General features: G+C 41.2%; 1 protein-coding gene across 1 annotated transcript in view; it reads right to left on the bottom strand.

Moving 5' to 3' along the window:
- Positions 1 to 22,500, bottom strand: part of tenm2a (teneurin transmembrane protein 2a) — a 215,697-nt gene that overhangs the window by 53,076 nt on the left and 140,121 nt on the right. Inside the window, exons 4-5 of the mRNA XM_047802622.1 lie at positions 17,880 to 18,117; positions 5,139 to 5,377 (exon numbers count right to left, since the gene is read on the bottom strand). Of these exons, the coding sequence (XP_047658578.1) occupies positions 5,139 to 5,377; positions 17,880 to 18,117 (477 nt within the window). The remainder of the gene's footprint in view (positions 1 to 5,138; positions 5,378 to 17,879; positions 18,118 to 22,500) is intronic.

Below are 22,500 nucleotides of genomic sequence, written 5' to 3' on the forward strand. Positions count from 1 at the left end.
TAGCAGCAGGTAATGCCCCCGGGATAGTGCTATTTCTGTATAAAGAAGACACGAGTGTGAAAGCCGCCAAAGACTGTAAAAAGATTTCAGTACATATATATGATTTACACTTCAATACATTTATACATTTCTATATACATACACTTAAGTATACAAAGAGAATAAATCCATGCTCAATTATTTATGAATGAATGATTTTTTTCTCTTAAACTTTTATGTCAATACATCCTCCTGCCACAATTTAGAAAAAAAAGATGCTCTGACTAATCAATAAAAAAATTACAACAGAGCAATTTTGCAAGTGTTAGGGTAGCGTGTTGCTTCTGCTAACATTTGTTCTATCTGTGCTCGGAAAATAAAATGATAGACTAATACATTTTTATAAGCAATCAAATTTGACAGTCTTCGTACCATGCAGCTGCCATAAAGTGTGTGGGGTCGGAGACGTGTGTGTTTGCTCTAATCAGTAGTCAGCAGATAGGCTAAGCAGTGTAATAACACAGTGATGCTGGGTGCACGGCATTATGGGTAGAGGAGAAAAAGCAATATGGTGAGAAGGTTATGGAGTTACACAGAGTGCTCATGGAGTTTGCGATAAGTCATTGGTGGGCAGTGAAAAAAAAGTGATGACGAAGCTAAAAATATATGTGGAAAGGATAGAGACAGGGAGGAAGAAGGGAGGTGAAAGAAAGAGAGAGAGAGAGAAAGGGATAGAGAGAGAGAGAGAGAGAGAGAGAGAGAGAGAGAGAGAGAGAGAGAGAGAGAGAGAGAGAGAGAGGAAAAAAGAAAGCAGGGCAGGAAAGAAAGCGCTTTCATGACACTCGCCACATGGCCTGTCTCTATTGATGTATGAGGAGACACAATGTCCCAGCTTGCATAGAGGTGACATTGTACACACACACACACACACACACACACACACACACACACACACACACACACACACACACACACACACACACACACACACACACACACACACACACACACACTCACACCCTATTTCAGCCCAAGGGCACCAACACAGTCAGTAACAATAGTGGATCATATATTTTTACCTGCATGTGTGTCTGCATGTATGTGGGTGCTTCATACCCTGGGCCTTTGTTTTTACGGAGTTAAACCCTCCACGTCTGTGTTTGGACTCATTCTGATCCATGAGTATCGTGTGTGAACCGATCCTTGCCTTTCTGCATGTCCGTCTGCCGTCTAGACGAGAGCACATTGAATCTGAGTGGAAGCCTGAAGGGGCCTAAACCTCGTTATAGCTATTACACGTTCCATCTGTCCCTGTCCTCGCTCTCTCTCTATCTCTCTCGCGCTATCTCTGTATGTTTGATCATGGTTGATCCCTGGGAATCAAGCAAGCTTTAGAGCAGACGCACCTCACGGGAGCCGGATAACGTTTTGTCTCCTCCACAACACATGATGACAGACCTACTCTTCTTTTGCATCAGGACCGCTCACCTGTATCCTAGCAACCGCCTCCCTGCTGTGGCAGCCACTCCATGCAGAGATAAGCGAGCGATCAGGAGGGCACAGAATGAGTTATATGCCTCTATTTTTTCTTTCACCTTTTTTTTTATGGGTCACCATTTCTTTACTTATTTGTGTCACCCTTTTAGAAGATTCTCTTACAACCAAATAAAATCAATGTGAATTTCTCTTTTACATATATAAAAAAAAGACTGCACAGAGTAATAACATCTCTTTGATTCTGTTCTGTTCACTTCTTTGTTTTTTCTTCTTTTTTTGCTATATGCATGCGTGTGATTATTGGTCATATGGGAGTGCACATTTTATGGTTCTCTCTGAGCACATCTCTTCCCTGACTGAGTGTTTCTGCTGAAATGCCTAGGATTGTAATTCATCCCTGTAGAGAAGGTAAGGCAAAGTGGGATCTTTTAAGCATCTGCAAAGGATGGAAAAAAAAAAGAAAAAGAAAAGTCCTTTGCTCAATGCACTTTTGTCATCTCTGTGGTGCCAGGATTGCTGGGCCGGTCTCAGTGGAGCCGCACTCGGTGTCTGCACTGAGAAAACTGCTGCTGCAGCACATTTCACCATGTTCAGTTACGTATGCACACAGTCACTGAAGACCAAAGACAGTCTCATTCGGCTTGCAATTAAGGTCGATAGTTCACAGCAGAGAAAATTCAAATTAGCGATCCATCTAATAAATCTGCATGCTGAATACTAAAAAAAAAATGCTTACTATCTCAACGCAGCATGTGGTTTGTTACAGACGTTCTCGTAAATCCAGCTACTACTGGGAAAGAAGTTTATCTAAATGCACTAAATACTAAATTAGCCCAAGGAGCTTTTCTGAAATAAAGTACTATTCAGACGGGATAAGATTTCCCAACATATGTCTGTTAACTAATGATGCCAGAAGATGTTTGTAGTAATTATGATCAATTCACACAGGATAAGAGATCTCTATATAAATCACACAGATGGATGTGTCTTCCCCTGTATAAAACAAACATTCCATATATATAACATCCACCTCAAGTATATTATATTTCTTCTTTTGTCCTTAATCATAGCCACTTGTTTAAAAGGCTTGGAGCTGCACAAGTAGCGCTTGCTCAATAATAGGTTACATTACCATAGTGTACACACAATATAGCCAGAAGCTTGTGGACACCTGACTATCAAACCCATATGGAAGCTTTCCCCAATCTGCTGCCACAAAAGCACACAATATAGTACAGGATGTCTCTGTATGATGTTATAATAGGCCTTCATTGGAGCTAAGAGGTCAAACCTGTACACAAAGTAAAGTCCATGAACACATGGTCTGCAAAGGTTGATGGCCGGCACAGAGCACCGACCTCAACCCCAGTGTACACCATGGGGATGAAATGGAGCTCTGACTTCACCCCACGCCTCATCAGATGGCAATATTACCTGACCTCACTAATGCTCTTGTGGCTAAATGCTGAAATCCCCATAGGCAAGCTTTTATTGTTGTATGCATTGAACTTATTCCCTTCTGTTGGAGCCGACAAAACTGAGCAACACAAAACAACATCTCAATTCGGATAAGGTCTACTGTATATTACAGGGGATTGTATCTACTGGCCATGTTACTGAAGGCAAAATGTGGGGTAGTCTTTCCAGATGTGAGTGTCTGTAAAAAAAAAAAGAAGAAGAAAAAAAAAAAAGACTGACTAAAATCCCAGAGGTAATAATTATATTACCCCACTGCGCCTTGTAAAACTAGTTCAATCTGTATAAGGCTTAAAATAAGTGATACACAACTCAAAAGAAATACCCTTGTTTTTGTCCTGAAAGCTGCAACAAGCCTTGTTCTTGTTCACAACACACTACCACCTGCTTCCCTCCGGCTATGATGGACGAATCTCAGACATTGGTATTTGTGATTTGTTCACTGAGCCTTTCAGTTAAGCTGCCACTGCATGCAGCTAAGGTAGGCGGCTCTGTAAAGCAGAGGGGGGCCGGGTGGAGCCTGAGGGACTGGCGGTGGATCCAGCACAACATTACATGGACAATTCAAGGACGAAGAAAAGATGTGCGGAAATTTGAATACAAGAGCAGAGACAGAGGGGGGAGATAGGGGAGGGGACATGTGCTGATTCCTGCACTTGCTGACTGGCCCATCTGTTGAGCTCAGTCTCCTGGGAGGGGGAGGGCAAAGCAGGGCTATGTGACACATCTGCCTTTAACCGGGGGCTTTTAGAGAGGGACAGAACGGGGACGGAGGTACGGACACCAGGTTCAGCTCAGGCTCAGGTGGAGCCTTCTAATGGGGACCACTGAAAACTAATGTGTCTTCTTACCGTCTCTTTTTTTTTTTTGTCTCTTTATGTCAATGTAGCATTTAATACTTTTAGGTTTTCCTTTTCCCTCATTTATTCCATTCATATTCCCAATTCCAGGCTCATGACCTGAACACTGTAGGGACATAACCATATGGTAATCTCAAACATAAAAGCATGTCAGAGAGGTCAAATAGTGTTTACTGTTCCAACAGTGATGCTTTTTTTTTTTTTTTAAAGATGTCCTTTACTGCACCAGTCTAAAAGCCTTTTCTATGTTCCTGAGTTCTAATAAATTATACAGTAACCATGAGTGAGTTAATGGCTAATGGAGCCTATTAAAGACTGCTACCAGAGGCAGATTGCTGGGCCAAATCACCTGTGTTAGACTATTAAATTATTAAATCCGTTTAAAACTATAAATTATTTTTTACACACCAGATGTTTGTCCCTTTTTGATAATAATCTATTTATGGCTGGTGCTTTTAAATCAATGCATCGATCCAAATCAAACCGCTACCCCGATACATGCATCTCAACGATTTTCACGTTCTATATCAGTTGTATGGACCCATGACTCACATCTGTCAAGCCCATCTGTCTTGTGCATTTTTCAGGCACTGAGTCTATTGCTTGGAAATCCAAATTGCACTATGTGTAATGTGCTAAATGAAATCATCCATAATCATGACTCTGAAGCCTGTAGTTGAGCAACAGTAATGATACTCATTCTACAAACATATACAGTATCCCAGTACACTATTACTACTATTATTACTAATATGACAGCGTATAATGCTTGTTCAATATTCTGTCACCACCCCATCTCGTGTTTGACCTAAGTATATTGTATTTCCAGGTAACATAAGTTTTCCTGGAAATGTGAATTTCTTTAGCAAACTGAATCTTTATTTGAAGGAAAAGAAAATAGCTCTTGCCTAAAAAAAAAAAGACAGCTACTGACCTGGAAGGATGAAGGCTAACATGCTTCCTTCGATGGCAGCATCTTTGCTGTGATTTGATCTTAATTTCTCATAAAATAAACTTTTAAATCTGTACGTTTTAATACACAGACCCCAAAGCATTACCTGTGAATGTATGCTGAAAAGTCAAGTCAAAAGTTACAGCTGACCATTTATCTCTAACTATACTGAATGTTCTTGGAGTACAGTCTCTAATTTCCCCATACCGCAGTCACATAAAGCTATCTGACTCTACCTGTACTGTGTCTACATGCTGAACATCCTGTACACTGCATGTGTATGAATGTTATGTGAGGCTTTAAATCACTGATCAGGTTAGGATGATTATAGGACAGAGTTAGGATGTTAGGATGATTACTGGGACGGTGTTTACCAATGAAGTAGGACAGCAGGATGGCCAGCAGGGTGGCGGCCGCGATGGCTGTAACGGCGGCACATTTCCAGCTGCAATACTTGGAGGGTTTCTTCAGCTTGAAGGCGCTTCGGGAGAAGGTGTTTCTAGGCAAGAGTCGTGGCGGAGGTGAGTACACTGTGCCCGACGTCAGTGGGTAGCCAGGAGAGGAGCTGCTGAAGAGCGGCGTGGTTCCTGATGACGTCTTAAACAGGAAGTGCCTGCTCCAGAATGAAAGAAAAAAAAAAGAAAAAAGAAAGAAAGAAAGAAAGAAAGTTAACATTTTGTTGAGTAAAAAGTATTCATGGGATCAGTTAACAGGTAATAAGAGTAGTGGAGATAGAGGACACAGTGAAAGAGAGTCAGAGGTCAAATCAATCCCAGGTTCAGAATTGCCATCATTGTCTCTTGTGAGTAGGTTCGTATACACTATGTGTGTGAGAGAGAGAGAGTGTGTGTGTGTGTGTGTGTGTGTGTGTGTGTGTGTGTGTGTGTGTGTGTGTTTGTGTGTGTGTGTGTGCAGAGTGCTGCAGGGATGCAGTGGGGTGAAGGATACTGTGTCCAAAGCTCAGTGCGGCTCTGTGGACATATGGCACGCGGACATACACTGCTGCAGGCTGCTGCTGGCCCAATGAGGGACACTTACACAACACAAACACTCAATAATTCAGAAGGCTTTGCACTACGCATGTCCAGCACACTCACACGCACATACACAGGCACATACACACAAACACACTGATACACACCCTTACACAACTCGTGTTCTGATGGGGACATTAGTGACAATAAAGCTCGGAGGAAGATTTCGGTATCACGGGGCACCAATGATAATGAACTGATCCAAAAAAAAAAAAAAAAAAAAAATGTGTTTTTGAGAGCTAAATAATCTTTGTTCCATTGAGACCCCTGTTAAAATAGAAAGCTGCTAAACACCGTCCTGTCCTTTCTCCCTTCCTGATGCATGAGAGAATTTAGTGCTTATGGCGTTTTTAAGCACAGTTTAAAAAAAAAAAAAAAAAGGTGACCCAAAGAGTAAACGATTCAAGTTAGATGAACAAACAAAAGACAAAAAAAATCTATTTGGCTTTCAGTGATGCTACTCTTAGGCTCTACATGAAAGAAGTGCCTGGATTAAGTATACTTTTTATGATTGCATGTTTAGTTAAAAAAAAATCATTTAATCTGATCTGACTGAAATTCTCTGTGTGCTTGCAAACCTATTTGATCAAATACATTTTTTGTTCCTGTACCAGTACTTTATTTGGAAAAATAGAACAGCACAGACATTGCTTTCAAAGCTCTACCATGTTATCCCTGAACCTGCCCACTAAGATTTTTCATGTTTAATTTATTGTGCTTAAAGTGTGACTGAATTTTGCACAACCAGTCAGCAGCAAACATTGCCCCTAGGTCTGATGCCAAGTACCATTAGCTACTCTTGTTCCCAGTTTTGAGCAGGAATTAAAATAAATACCGTTACTGAACCGGTGGGTTTTGTTGTATGAAAAGTTGTAGTATATTGTGCCGTCTAAAATGACATCTAATTTATTCATTTTCCCCCCACCGACATAGTTGCCAACACTTGAAGTGAAGAGCAATAATTCAGTAATGATCGTGCTGCAGGAATGCATGCTATGTATCGGAGCGAAAGCTCTCACACTGTGTATGAACACTCAGAAAAATGAGAATTACTGTAAAAAAAAAAAAGATTCCTCAACATATAAAGACATACTACTCAAGATTTGTATGCGCATTCAAACACAATTTTAAATTGCTATAATAAATAGAGAAACATCATTGAATGAAGTCCTCTCTAACGCCCACGTGTCTGTATACCACATCAAAATGCCGTATAACCCATTCGAGCTCACTGTGACTGTAAAGGCACACAGGTGCAAACGGGTTTCTCCACAAAGCGCTTAAATGATGCTCTCTCGATCTCTCAAAGCAGCATAAGCACCTGAAAAACTGAACAGGATCCTGCATGGCATAGTGTGTGTAACTTCTGTGACACCTGTATGCAGAATGAAGACTGGTGTCCATGCAGCTCATCTACTCCTCCCAGACAAAGCCACACTCCCATTAACACACGCTCCCGAGCAGACTGCACGCTACATTACTTTATAGATGGAACTTGTGCCTTTTCGAGCTTTGTGCAGAAAAAAAAATCATTTAGCCTTTAATTACAGCACCCTGAGCAACACCCCATGCCTTCACCTCAGTAAATGAAGGCTCTCAGATACTGGTGCCTTAGGGAACACAGCAGCAGAGAAGGCCGGTCTAAATATATTATCCGCAGCAATCAGCCGGGCTTGGGTCACTGGGTCCGTCAGTTTCATTAAGCCCCGGCCTCGATTAAGACTCTGATGGGAGCTAAAGTGAGAGGCTGAAAGCTTTCCTGGCCTCTGAGTGCCTGCCTGGAAGGTGTGTCCTGCCCTGGCCCTGGCAGAGAGATCTCTCCGGCCCCTTAACACTTAAACACCCCGCAATCACACCAGCCTTAATAACAACTTTCCACAAGATGGATTCCAATATTTCCAAACATGATCCCATTTTCCAGAGCTGAGCTGTGGTGCTTTTGGCTCAAAGCCCAGCTGTCTTGTGTGGGTGTATGCACTCCTGTCGATCCCACACCAATCCATCAGCACGGATTCAGATCCTTCCATCCGGAGCCCCAGTGGGGTCAGTGCCCTAGGACCAGATCAGTCAGGTGTTCTTAGCTATTATCTCTGGCTACACCTGCCCACTTGCAGCTGTACGTGCACACACACACACACACACACACACACACACACACACACACACACACACACACACACACACACACACACACACACACACACACACACACACACACACACACATATGCACTTAGAGACACACAGACCAAAAACTACACTGTCTAGGAAAACATACTGTACCTAAAAAATCATGACATGATAAGAAAAAGAGGAAAAGATTAGATTGTCCTCTTTTCTGACCAACAAGGGGGAACAGAGTGACTAATTCACTAATGAATGGTAATAAATGATAATAATGCAGTAGGATAATGAAGGCGAGGCAGTGGAAGATTCCACGTGCGTCTTTACATAACAAAGCTATTTCTCACTGCTGTGTCTGAAATTTCAGCCACCTCAGGCATTACTAATCATGCACGCACACACACATACACACAGACACAGACACACAACACACACACAAAGAAGGAGTTTGAAGGAGAATGGTAATTGTGTGTTTGAGCTGTTGTCGTGTGCCGAGCTGGGAGTCTGGGTCACTGATGGAAAAAGCTAGCACTTACTCTCTCATTCTATTCATCTCCTCCTTTCTTGTGTCTTTTGCACTATTCTTCTCACATCTTCAATTGTCAGTGTGCCACACACATACACTTCACCCTTTCCTCCTTCCCGATCCTCTTATTTATCTCCCTCTCCCTCCTTTCCCTCTGTTCCTTCACCCTCCCCACCCACTTCTCCTGTTAAGCAGAGTGAAACAGCCTCAACAGGCAGGATGAGGAAGATCTGAAATCAGTCTCACAGTGAAGGGCAGTACGATGGACAGGGTGTAAAGGTGCCTGTCCAAAAATACCACACTACTTCCTCCAGGCCTCCTCTCTCTGTCACCGCTTCTCTCGCCTCTCCGTGACGGAGTGACTTAACCGCCACCCAGGCGCCACTCGTGAGGTTGAACGAGTCATGTTGAAATGCCACAGTATTTTTACCAGAGCACAGGGCTGTGGCTACACATTTAGCCGTTGACAGGGGTGATGCCGAGAAATTAATTAAGGTGATTTCGGGGTGGGAGAGAGTTGGAGGCGGCCTGCATGCACGTGCATATGTGTGTCAGGGAGTGCGTGTGCAATCTACTGTGTGACACTTATTCCATTAGTTCAATGTCTGTCTGTGAAGTTCATTTAATTTCCATTTGCAAGGGAAAGTGAGAGTGTTGACTAGGTGTCGTAATTGTGAAATGAAATTAGAGAGCTTGATTTTTTTTTGCCTCTGTGGCTAATTGACAGTGATTTATGTCGAGCATTGTTTGGGAGGAGTGTGGGAAGACATGTCAACACCAGCTGGGACAAGAAACAGAAAGAGAGAGAGAGAGAGAGAGAGAGAGAGAGAGAGAGAGAGAGAGAGAGAGAGAGAGAGAGAGAGAGAGATTGATTCGGATTCAAGCAATCCAATGAGCAATGAAAGATATATTTCAGTAAAATCTGGCTTACTGTATTCAGATCAGATGTAGAGTATTCTCAATTATTATTAATATATTATTATTATTATTATTATTATTATTATTATTATTATTAATAACAATAATAATAATAATAATAATAATAATAATAATAATAATAATAATAATAATAATAATAATAATAATAATAATAATGAATTTTTACATGCAGAGCAATCTGTCTCAATTATCAATATTCAAAGAGCATTTATACATTTTCTGGCAGCACCAAAGATTACTGACCCGAAAGAAATATAGAAGCTCTGACCCATATGTTCTGGCGAAAAAATCGAAGTGGTATGTTATTTCAACAAAACACTTGCAATTTTGGTTTAATAACTTAATATCAAAGTACTATGCACCGTTTTGATATAATAGCCCAAGATAGCGTGTTGTTATTTTGTAAACGTATCATTTTGATGCTCTATCAATAAGAAAAATATATTAAGCATTACACGCTTCTTCTACACGATGGTTCCTGGCTTTAGTGCTTTAGTGGATTTATTTGACAGACATATACAACTAATAATTGCTCAGTCATTTCAAATATGTTCCAGAAACAGCAAAAATGTCCACTATGGCCATTATGGAATTCTGTCAGCTTAAATGTTAGGAGTCAAAATAATGTGTCAGAATAATGAGATGAGAAGTCAGTATAATGAGGTATTAAGTCAAAATAATGAGACGTTACATCAAAATAAGGACGTAGTTGCTGTTCGTGGTTTCTATAACATGAACCGCTCTATAACAGAAAGAAGCAGGAGACTGTTAATTCACCTTGTCACGAAGCTCACTAGCTCAATACCTACAATATGTTAGCCTCAACTGTTTAGTCAACTGTTTACTATAGAATAGAAGGGCATCACACATCTGCCGTTAAACATTGCCTGGGCCTAATCACAAATATAGAAGAGCAACACACCTTACTCCAAATGCTAAAGCACTGCTAATGGACACACTGGACAGGAAGACTGTGCTTATGTGAGCTGACAGAACCCCAAATTGATTCAGTTAGCAACGTTATTTGTAATATCATATTATTATTATTTAAAATGGATATCGGATGTTTAAGATTTATCTGTTTTCATTTTATTTTTCTAAGGATAATCACTTTTTGACGATGTTTGATTTCGGTACCCTGAACTAACACAGAACTGTTGAACTGGACTGAAAGTCAGATAAATATAAGCTAAAGGAGAGAGGGGTGGAAAGAGAGAGAGGAATGGAAAGATGAGTCCGGAAGAGAAAGTGGACAAAGAGTAACTGGCATACTGCTAGGAGAGGCAGTGAGAATCAGGAAGAAAGAACAGGTCTGCCCAAAAAAGGATAGCTGACACCACAAGGGGAAGTGGAGGTCAGTGTCAAGGCTTTGACAGTTTTGCAGTTTTAAAAACCCTGGGGAATTAAAAAAAAAAAGGAATTATGCTGGAAGCTGGAGGGAAGATTCACAAGGGTGCAGTACAGTAAGTGTAAAGAGAGAAGAGGAAGCTTGGTGTGACACTCTCTCTCTCTCTCTCTCTCTCTCTCTCTCTCTCTCTCTCTCTCTCTCTCTCTCTCTCTCTCTCTCTCTCGACCCTGATGGAGATGTAGGTGAGGTCATCCTGTCGTTCCTCTGAGCTAGCTGATTAATGACCTGTCTGGGTTGGACAGTTGAACAAATGTGCTCTCTCTCTCTTTCTGTCTGTGTGTGTGTGTGTATCTGTATATATGCATGAGTGTATAAGTCCGTCATCAGGTCCTGTTAAATAATGGAGCTCTCCGAACGTATCTCACCAGTCATTAGATATGACACAGGTGGTAAACCTCTCATTACCAAACATCCACTTAGTGTCAAACACTGGGCTGTTTACTTATTTACCCCATAAGGTGTTCATTTGCACAGATTTCTCTGTCTCTCTGTCTCTCTCTCTTGACTCCGCTGACACTCGGTGCCGGCTTCCGGAGCATCACTTTCTCGTCTTGTAATGAGAAACCAATTTAATCAGGAGCACGCTGAGGTGGTAATAGACAGTGTATATTTTGAGCAATACATTTAGTTTGCCTAAAACAACAATAACCCGTGATGGTGTGGAGCGTTGTTTTATGTGCTGATCCAGGCACATGCAAGCTCAAACAGTCTATAAGGCATCAGTACTACAGTAATAATGAATCAGTGCTTACAGCGAGTTATTTAACTGGCTCATGATCACTAAATCTTAAACTCCTGCAGAAACAGAAACATCTGCTCAGGTGAACACACTCTTTTGATAAGCTCATCTCAGTGCCCTTTTACTATAAATACACTCAGCTTCTGTGGATTCACAATCCACAGTCAGTGATTTTCTAAATATGCAAACAAAAGTCTCTTAAATGTTTTCTAATTACAGCAGCTTCGGTTTGTTTGCCATGCCCAGCATTCAGTCTGTGCACTGAACAGGGGGAGAAATAGCCCATAAATCTTTACTGAGTACTGAGCCACAGGCTCCTGCCGTCTGATTGGCTCCTGTTAGGATGTTAGGATAACAAATTGGCCTCGTTGTGCAGCAGAGAATGTAAATGTGCCCCACACAGATACCTTGGCAACAGAGAGAGAGAGAGAGAGAGAGAGAGAGAGAGAGAGAGAGAGAGAGAGAGAGAGAGAGAGAGAGAGAGAGAGAGAGAGAGAGAGAGAGAGAGAGGGAGAGGGAGAGGGAGAAATAGAGAGAGAGGGAGAGAGATGTTTCCTTGTGAATGCCTGGTGACTCTGAATTAAGGAACTACAGTGGCTTATAGATAATTACCAGAATGTAAACAGGAGGCAGACACATCACTTTCCCTCTCTCTTTCTTACACATCTACAAAGATTTTTTTCTTTTTTTATTTGGTTTTAATAACCAAAGTTACTCCTAGTGCACAATTTAATTTGTATTTACTAACATCATAATCATCATTACATCACAGTGTTTTCTATTTCTCAAATCTGATTGGTCAGTAAATGTTGATTCATTTTCTAAAACAGTTGGGACTTGTATGACAGATAGCTATATAAGGTCTAACAATAATCTTTCTGTTATTTAAAGAAGAAAAGTGTTTATAAGGGCAAACATTTGGTAACAGTTCCCCCCACAGTCAAGTCTTTTCTGGTCTTTTGACTTTCTTGACATGCTTTCAGTAGCGACAATAAGAGAAGGTGGTGACAGAACACTGTTTAAAGCTGCGTGCACAGTGGACTTTCTGCAACATGTAACGACAGGGTGTATTTTTTATAGACATTTTGCTAAACGGTATAAATTTCCCTATTGTTTGGAGACTTTTGGGATGCTCCACTATACAAATCCACTTTTTTTAGCATCAGGCTACATCATGCCACCTCATTATCAATTAATTTCCGAAAAACAGGATGCCATAAAATGTTTTATTGTTCGGCTTAATAGATAAAATTGACAAGTGGTATTGCATCCGATTAAATTCACTGTTCTGAAGAAAGTTATTCTTTTCATTTTAATTGATAAGGGACTCAAATGAGTAGCTGAGATTTAGGGCTCCTGCTTAAGAACTCAACAGTGTCAGCTTGGCAGTGCAGAAAGCTGAAACCATAACAGTCCAAAGCCTTAACCACTGAACCACCATTTTTCCACACTTTTTGTATCGCATACTGATCCAATGTTTTGTCTTACTGTCATTAAAATCAAGTAAAATTTGGCTAGAATGCGTTCATGTGACAGATCTGTGATTTATGTATTTAATTTATGTAGCAAAACATTCATCCAAATCCCCGACAGCTCTGTTGGCAGACATCCCCATTCAAAATATGAAATATGTCACACAAACAGTTGTGTGCCTGAAGAGGATGGAGGAAGTCCACACATACCCACACCCACACCCACACAAACATGAAGCCCACCACGCTATAATCGCTGAACTATCCCTGAAAGTATCTCATATGTTATGCATGTAAATGTGATTTATTTTTTTCACTGCCTAAACGGCGATGGTGCAACCCTCTCAGGGATGTTATATTGTAGTGCGTGTGCGTGTGTCTGTGTGTGTGCGCGCGTGTGTGTGTAAGTATTAGCAGAGAGGGATAGCGAAGTGCACTGTGTACTGAGATGAGAGTGGAATTGAAACTGGCATCAGCTGGTGAAGAAGCTCCGCTCTGCAATTGGAAATCATCCGTTGCAGCCCTGCATGGCCTCAGCCATCTTTAGTCATTTATGCTGCTGCAAAATGATTCCTTTCCATTCCTACTTCCCTGCCTGTCTCTCTGCCCGCCACAACAGACGGCCCAGGTCTCTTTCGCGTTATCGTTCTTCTAGCTCTCAAACCCAATAGACTAAATCTATTAAAATCTAACATTTTTTTTTACCAGACACAAAAATATCACTCCTAGCACCAGTACAAAAGTACTTTAAATATAAATATAAATATGTTTGTTTCTCTATGTACAAAGCACTTTGAGTGAGATCTTGATGTTCCAGAATTGAACACATTCACATTATATCATATCTCTTTATCACCCCTGTACAATTCACTGTTCGCTCCAGAGACACTTTGCCTTCTATTTTCCTGAGATTCATTTAATCTCAAAGTCTCTGAGCAGATATTGACTAAAGATAGCGATCAATCCAGAGAGAACGAGAGTGTGGGGAAGAGAAAAACCTTTCTTTAATAGGCCTAGAGGGAGGCTGGATGCTCCAGAGCTCTCCTCTTCCTGCACCTCCGCTCGTCTTGTGGCTGTCCCGTTGGCCGTAATGGAGATTTCTCTCCTTTTTCCTTCTGAAAGAGGAGGGGTTTGATAAATATCTCTTTCCTCTACAGTCTACAGTCAAAAGCAGGGCACCGGTGAGAATGTCCCTCTTCCCTGAGACATGAGATACAGAAACAAAAATAGATAATGTTAATTTTTGTGCAGTGTCTGTGTAACATTTGGCCTGGAGGGAATGAGAGATGGAGCCAAACTTGGAACTGTTCAAGTAAATTCAGTTCAATTCAATAAAATTCAATTCAATTCAGAGCAATTTTATTTATATAGATCTTTGAACAATGAACACTGTCTTAAGGCAGTTTTCAGGAGTCTAAACATTTAGAATAAAATGACAAAATGTATTTTTACAAATTTATATTTATCCCTAGTTACCAAGCTAGAGGCAACAGTGGCAAGGAAAAACTCCCTGAGACCATATGACAGGAAGCAGACTCAAAGGAGAACATGTCCTCATCTGGGTGACACAGAAAAGTGTAGTTAAATAATTTCCTTTCTACAACTAGTCACGTGGAGGAGCGTTTGAGCAACCATTACAAATTTAATACTAAGTCCTTCCTGCCGAAGCCATCAGATGTTTACTGATGCAGGCTTGAGAGCAAAACTGACAGCCGACAACCTCAGACTGCCTTATACGACCTTAATGTGCCAGCCTGAGACGAGTTATCATCAAGGCTCAGCAGTACAACACTTTTATTTGAGGTACAATTAACAGCCTTCATCACCTTGAGGTCATTGAGCCATGTAAGATGCCTGTGATTACACCAGAGCCTTGAAAGCATGGGTTCATTAGAGGAAAATATTATTTTATTTTAATAGCTCTACTACTTCACTTGCTGCTTGTTATCAGTCTCATGCAGGTAAAATGAAGTCGACCTGCTCAGAAAAAGACTAAAAGCTTTCACGGGAGTCTGAAGGCAGATACTGGGTTTGCAGATTTGTTTTTCCCACAGACAAAAAAAAAGTTAGGAATTTGCAGATCGAGTACGGCTCTCCTGCGGATACAATTTTTATTGATTGCCAAACTGATAGGCCTATCGCTTTGTTTTTCTTTGCCTTGTGTTTTAATTTGTGCTTTGAGTTGCTTTTTTTTCACACCATACATCCAGCACTGGTGCTGAAAAAGGACAATAAGATCACATACTATATGTCCTCTACTGACCACAAAACATTCTTTTCTCTGTCAATGTAAAACCTGAAACAGAAACTTGCGTGACAAATATAACCAATCGTGTCATTTGCTGCTCGGCCGTGTAAGAGGATCATTTTCACGCATGGTACTTTTAACACCTGAGTTCACTTGAAGCCTATCTGGAGCCTCTGGAGATTTTTCCAGAGCACTGACCAGTCTGCACCCAGGATGGAAACCAGCTTCCAAACTTGGTCTAATAGACTGATGATTCAGCGTCTGTCCTGTAAATATACACAGGTGAGAAATCACCTATAGATGGAATTGTGCCATAGCGGTCAACACCAAGGAACAAAACCTATCAGTCCACTGCATCATCCTTGCTTGCTCTTCCTTCACCAATATAACCAGCTAATGAATTTGAATATAGTGAAATTTAATGAATTATGGGTGTGTGATTGTGTGTCTGTGGTTTGTCAGGTGGTCCATTTGAAAAAGCAGTTTAGATAAAAGTAGCGCTTGCTAGCAGGGAGTGCAGGGAGTAGTGTAAGAGTTTATTGCTGTTGGCTTGCACAGGGATCCGTTACGGGCAGTGGAGTCTCAACAGATGGAGGCTAGATATTACACAGCCTGCTCCCTTAACAATGTTTAAATGGGGAAGCTGCGGCACGCAAATGAATGTGGACAGTCCTTTTCATTAAGCTCAGACGTTAGGTAATTCATATTGAACTTCATATTCTGTTTACCGTTGCTCAGTGGCGTTTTGTTTGGCTTGACAACTTTAGGAACACCAGAGAGTTGAAAAATGGATTTCTATTGAAGATGATACAATAAAGTCCTAGACAAATTTCCAAATACAGACAGTAACGACAAGCTTGGCATTCAAAGCATGTTAGCAATGCTGCTAATGAAACTTTGAGCCTCCGCAGTCATATCTTAACTACTTTTTTCAAATCTGATAAGACTAGTTGTCTACTTAATTTGATGTTTCACATCCAAAGGGAACAGTAATATACGCTGTATAGCAAATATGGATGAGGAGCCCAGGAGCTTGTTTTGTGTTCTGTAATGCCTACATGTCTACAATACAGGGCAGTAATATTGTAACTTAACAAATGGAGATGAGCTTAGACCCAAATCACAACACAATCGGATTTCCTTTTAATATATTGTTGGAATTTTGAAAGCCCATGAAATAATTCAAGCTGCATTTTACAGTGTGAGAGTCACACTCTCTTCATGAAATGAAATCGATTTGATCAAGTATTTATCTTATATCACTATGACACTAACACTATGCCACTCATGATAAAATGTCCCTACTGTAAGAAAGAAACTTTCTTGAGATATCATGCCAAAAAAATATTCAGTTCCTCTGGCAACATCTGCAGCCTTGGAAGTTACAAGTAAAAGAATTTGAAGTGCAATGACAGCTCTGGCTACATGGCTGCAAATAATGACAGGGTGAAAGAATGTGCCATTCAACCTCAATGGATAGTTAAGAGCAGAGAGTAGTGTGTATATGTGTGTGTGTGTGTGTGTGTGTGTGTGTGTGTGTGTGTGTGTGAGTGTGTGTGTATGTATGACATTCCTGCACACGGCCCTAAGCCCAATAAAGGCCTGCCACTCTCTGGCCCTGAACAGAGAGAGCCCAGCAGTCCCACTGTATTCATGTCTGAGCTGTGGCTGGAACTGATGACATACAGTACAGAATATCAGGCCTGCTTTAATTATGTGCCAGTCAGGCACCTGCAGTTCCTACAGGCCTGAGCTCTGTCCAGCTGAATTAAACATGCCGCCCCGGGCTTATGAATAGTGCAAGCACCACCCGCGTACTGCTCTGATCCAGGACCAGTGGGAGAGACCACTGACCAGCAGGGGACTATAACAAAGGATTGAGGGGGAGAGAGAGAGAGGTATGAAGGATGTCTGTAAATATGTATGAGATGTAAGAGCCTATATACAAAATTTCTACATTTCAAACAGCTTGATGGTAAGGCATTAGCCGTTTCAAGTCATTTTAGTCACTGAGCAGATTTTTTCCCCCTTTGAATTCTGAATGTAAACAAGTTTACATCTGTAAAATGACACTTCTATCAGATCTGGGTCAGCTCGCTATTGTTCCTGAATGACCACTCTTGTCATGCAAGGTTTTGTTTTTTTATTTGCATAACTGTCATCAATCCAATAGTCTAGATAGAAAATAGCCTGTGTGACAGTATTAGGCCATTTTAAAAAATATAACACCCCAAATATTAGTGTCATTATAGTGAGAGGAAGTCATTACTCATTTTGACTGTTTTTCATTTGACTGATTTTCCCTCATAAATTGAAAGCTGACTCTCATCTGCAAAGCCTGTAGGCATTTTCCAATCCAGGAAATTAACTCTGAAATAAGTTAAAGCTTTGTAAGGGCTACATTTATTTATTTATTTATTTATTTATTATTTTATTTATTTATTTATTTATTTATTTAAAGGGTAGCACTTAATAAATAGATCCGGAGAGAGAGAGAGATACGACACAGAGCATGGCAACCATGCTCATTTGTGTTTGTGTCTGTAAGTATGTGTGTGTGTGTGTAAGAGCAAGAAAGAGAGCAAGAGAGTAAGAGAGAGTGCGAGAGAGAGCACTTGGACCTCACCTGGTCTCCAGAGGAACATTGCTGTTGAGCACCCAGCTGTCCTGCAGCTGCACTGACTCAGGTGTGGTGGGTGCATCCCCCGGGGCACTGGGTGGAGCATGGACAGGGTTGCGTCTGCTGCTTATTGTGTTACGGTTGAGAGAGTTGGCCGAGGTCTGATGGTGAGACAGGGACTGGGTGTTGTGCGGTGGAGGCAGTGGAGGCCGCAGTGTTGACTGGCTGTGGTGGTTTGGAGCTCCTGCACAAACACACAATCACAAACACTTCAGCACAGAGGAAACCTTTTCCATTTTATTCAATTGGCCCTGAGATATCCAAGCAAAGAAGCAGAAAAAAAAACACAGCCCTGGCATTTGCTATGATGGATAGAGGGAATATTCAGAAGTTGTTTTCCTCAGCAGGGAGGGTAAATGCAATCAGAAAGGAGAGAATAAATCAGAGAGGGAAACTGGTGGACACAGAATGCTATTTTGCACATAAATGGCTAGAAAGATGCAGTTCCAGAGTTCTAGATATACGCACTGACACTTGGCCAGTTAAGACACTCATTAGAAGCGAAAGTCTTTGTTCTGCTGCTCTTAAGCTGTGCTAATGTTGCTGGAAGCAGCTCATGCATACTTTATGAGGCATCATTAACTGGCATGATTGTTTGCTTGGGTGTAATCCTTAATGTGACTTGAAATGGGAATGCATAAGTGTGTGTGCACGTGTTTGTGTACAGGTATAATTTCCCCCTGAATGTGATATTACACTCTTCCATTCAATTGCACATTGTCCAAAAACAGTGGAGGGTTGGCTCCTTTCTTCAAGGTGTCCTGTGCTGGGGGTTTGATTCCCACCTCTGACCTGTGGGCATGGAGGTTAGATGTTCTCCCCACATTAGGGGGTTCATACGGGTACTCTGTTTTTTTCCCCCAGTGCAAAGACATACACTGTAGGCTGATTTTACTGTGGCATCTCTACACCTCCATGATGTTTGCAACCCGTCCATGGTGTCTCAAGCGGATGTTCAGAAAATAGATGTATGCATTGATACTGACATAAGCATCTTTGTATAAGATATAAGATGAGCATTGATCTGGTACCGTGCTCATTTACTTGTGAAGAATGTTCTTGTATAAACACCCGATACCGGATAACACTATGTGACATAAACCTAGTGCACCGTGTCGTGCTAATAAACAGACTACACAAATTGAGATCTGGAAGCATTTGACAATTAATGATGGCAATCAAAGCAAAGAGCTTGCAAACTGTGCTCTGCGAAAATATCAAGAGGAGGAGAACTACGGCACTTGATTAAACATCTTAAACATCAAGCTCAGCACGAGGAGTTCAATGTTAGCGGTTCACAGCAGGAACCAGCACCCCAAGCAAACGCGTGAAAATATGTCTACAGACAATGTAGGTGAGTGAAAAGAACACCTTCCATTCAGTATATTGGATCTGACACATCAGCCACTATCAGTCATGGACAAAGAGAGATTCGGTTACAATAAAAAAATAATAAAACATGCTGTACTTTCAGCTGTACAGAAGCAGGTTTCCAAAGTGGAAATAGAAGTAGAGCTGCTAAGCTGGTTAAGCATTTTGATATTATCTCTAGCTTCATCATCTTTAATGATAAGAAATATTTTATGCTAAAAAAAATGGATGCATCACTAAATTGAATGCGTATTAGACCTGAGAGAAAACAAGCAAACTTGTCCACATGTTACATTTGGTGCCTCTGACTGGGGACAGAAAAAAAAAAAAAAAAGAAGGCGAGAGAATAAATAGAGCAGATTTTCTGTGCAAAATCCTACAGTAATGATGGCCATCATGCCAAATCCCCCCATAAAAAAACAACACAATGCACCAAAGACGAATCTCACAGTCCATATCTATCCTACGCACAAACATTAGCGGTATATCTCTATTTCTCTCTCTCTCCCTCGTTCAATTCCCTTTCCCCGCTTATCTCCTGCTAGTTGATCCATGACAGCAGACAGAGGATGATATCCACTGCTTGATCCTGTCTGTCACAAGCAGACATCAGATTCTTACCGGCATCTGCAGTCTGAACAGCGGAGGTGTGCGAGAAGATTTAAACCCTAACACAGCCGCACATCCCGGAGAAATTCAGCACATCACTGCATGCGATAAAAGACGACATGAAAACAGTAATGTTGCAGAGGAAGGGTATTGGAGTCGAACAAAACTAGACCGATGAACTGCGATACCTCTTTCATTACATCAAATAGGAAAAGAGGATTATAGGCTTAATATTTGAACAACATAATTAATACACATAATTGCAGTCTCCGGAAACCTACATAGACTGGCCTTCGGCAATGCAATGATATTCATTTCCTGTTTTGCTCTGGAAAATGATATCACACGTTTTTATTTATAGATAATTTCACAAGCGATGTTAAATCTTTTGTCTTCAATTTGAGGTTTTTTTTTTTCTGTCTCGAATTTGAAGGCTTTTTCTGCAAGTGTAAATCCATAGCACTAAGTAGACACTAAAAAGAAGGCCTCTTCAATTATCCCTGCCTTAGAATATTAGGGGAAAAAATCTGCAAATGTGAAAATGTGTGAGTGTGCCAGTGAGCGAGAGCGCGCGAGAGAGAGAGAGAGAGAGAGAGAGAGAGAGAGAGAGAGAGAGAGAGAGAGAGAGAGAGAGAGAGAGAGAGAGAGAGAGAGAGAGAGAGAGAGAGAGAGAGAGAGAGAGAGAGAGAGAGAGAGAGAGAGAGAGAGAGCGTGCGAAGATGGGGATTAAATTCATAAATTAAATTTTCAGTCAAAATCAATAAAAACTCGTCAATAGAATAATAACTAACAAAACAAAACAAATATAAAGAGGTCGTAATCCTACCAAAGCAAGAAAAAGCCAGTACAGTGTGTGTGTGTGTGTGTGTGTGTGTGTGTGTGTGTGTGTGTGTGTGTGTGTGTGTGTGTGTGTGTGTGTGTGTGTGAGCAAAGCGGATCAGTGGTGAATTGTAATGGTCATTCCATGTAACAAGCTGAAAGCTACTTTAGAAAGCAAAGCTAGAGCTGGATCCGAGTGCGAATAAGCAGTAAGCTCATTGCACCTGTAATGCACTGGTGGCTTAGAATGATGAAAGTCCCTGAGGCTCAGTAGTCCTGGGCCATGACCTTATTACCTTGAAGAATAAAACACGACATACAACTGATCTGACTCGTTATCAGTACCTTGTGAGCAGACAGGAAATGGTTCTCTCTCCAGTGGCGCTCTGATACGTCCGCACGCCGGCCCTGAGATTACGCACATTAAATCAAGCCCTTTAGGCAATGATGTACTATAAACAGCCAAATACTTCCATACACACATACACATTTAGAACTGTTATTGCAAGTTCTTGTGAAGGCACTGAGACATTGAGCGTATTTCGTCAGCCACTTAGACCCGAAATAGGGCCAGACATCATTAACGCGTGTGCGAGTCTGTGTTTAAGTCTATGTGTGGCTCGTCTCCAGGTGGAAGATGAATGCATCCTGTCCTCTGAAGCCATGTTCCCAGTGGTAGGATTGTAGTGGAAGTGCATGTCAGCATGCTTCTATAATAGTAAAGCTGGTAGAAATGACCTGATTGTTGCGCCAGGTGCAAGGGGAAAAAAATAAGAGAGCAAGTTACAGATGATTCATTTAAAGGAGGAAAGTAAACAATAAGGAGGGAGATGTGTAAAGAGAGCAGAGGGAGGAAAATGAGCCTGAAGCCTTGTTTTTGCTTTGTTTGTCTACAAATGCTTTTGAAAATGAACAAACTTTTTGAAACCTAAGAAAGCTCATGGCATTTTGGAGTACTGAACTCTTATGACAACGACGATAATGCACCAGCTCCTTTCCTTGTCACTGGAGCGCTAGCATCAGGAGTACAGCTTTTGTACATTGTCTATGTGGAAATGTGGATATAGTTTAGCTTGAAAAATAATTGGATTTAGGTTATGTTTTAGACACTAGTGTAAAGATACACACTACAAATGATGAGCCATTGGGAATACCACACCAGCGACAAGAAAAGGTACATTTTGCAGACACTCTTATGCAGAGCGACTTATATTTATCTCATTTATACGGCTGAGCAGTTAAGTGACTTGCTGCTTAATTCACAACCTTCTAATCAGTAGCCCACTGTTTTACTCACTGATCTACCCATTGACCTGCTGTACACTTTAGTACCCCCTTTTTTTTTTAGGGGCATAGGATCGGGTGGATGATCGGTGCTATCAAAAAAGCTAAACACTGCCACAGAGAAACCTACTTTTAAGAAGTTTAAAAAAAAAAGGGAAATTGGAAAAAAAAAGTGAAACTTAAAAAAATTGCCTCAAATTGACAAGAACTATACAATTTGATTGAAATGTCCATCAACAGAGCCCTCCAGCCTCTCCAAGGTGCTTTTATAAGCTTTCAAAATCATCAGAAAGAACCATCGTTTACTACAGCTCTCCCAAAACAGAACCATCTTCCTCAGTACACCTTCAGGCTAGACATAACCACATTACCTCAGGTGACTTGCATCCCCTGACACTTCCCCCTCCCAGGCTTTCACAATTTCAAACCATACTGAAACTCGCACAACACGCACCGTCAAGGAAAGAAGTCAGCCGGTTCTTCA

The sequence above is a fragment of the Tachysurus fulvidraco genome, chromosome 17, assembly GCF_022655615.1.
Source record: "Tachysurus fulvidraco isolate hzauxx_2018 chromosome 17, HZAU_PFXX_2.0, whole genome shotgun sequence".
Taxonomy (NCBI): domain Eukaryota; kingdom Metazoa; phylum Chordata; class Actinopteri; order Siluriformes; family Bagridae; genus Tachysurus; species Tachysurus fulvidraco.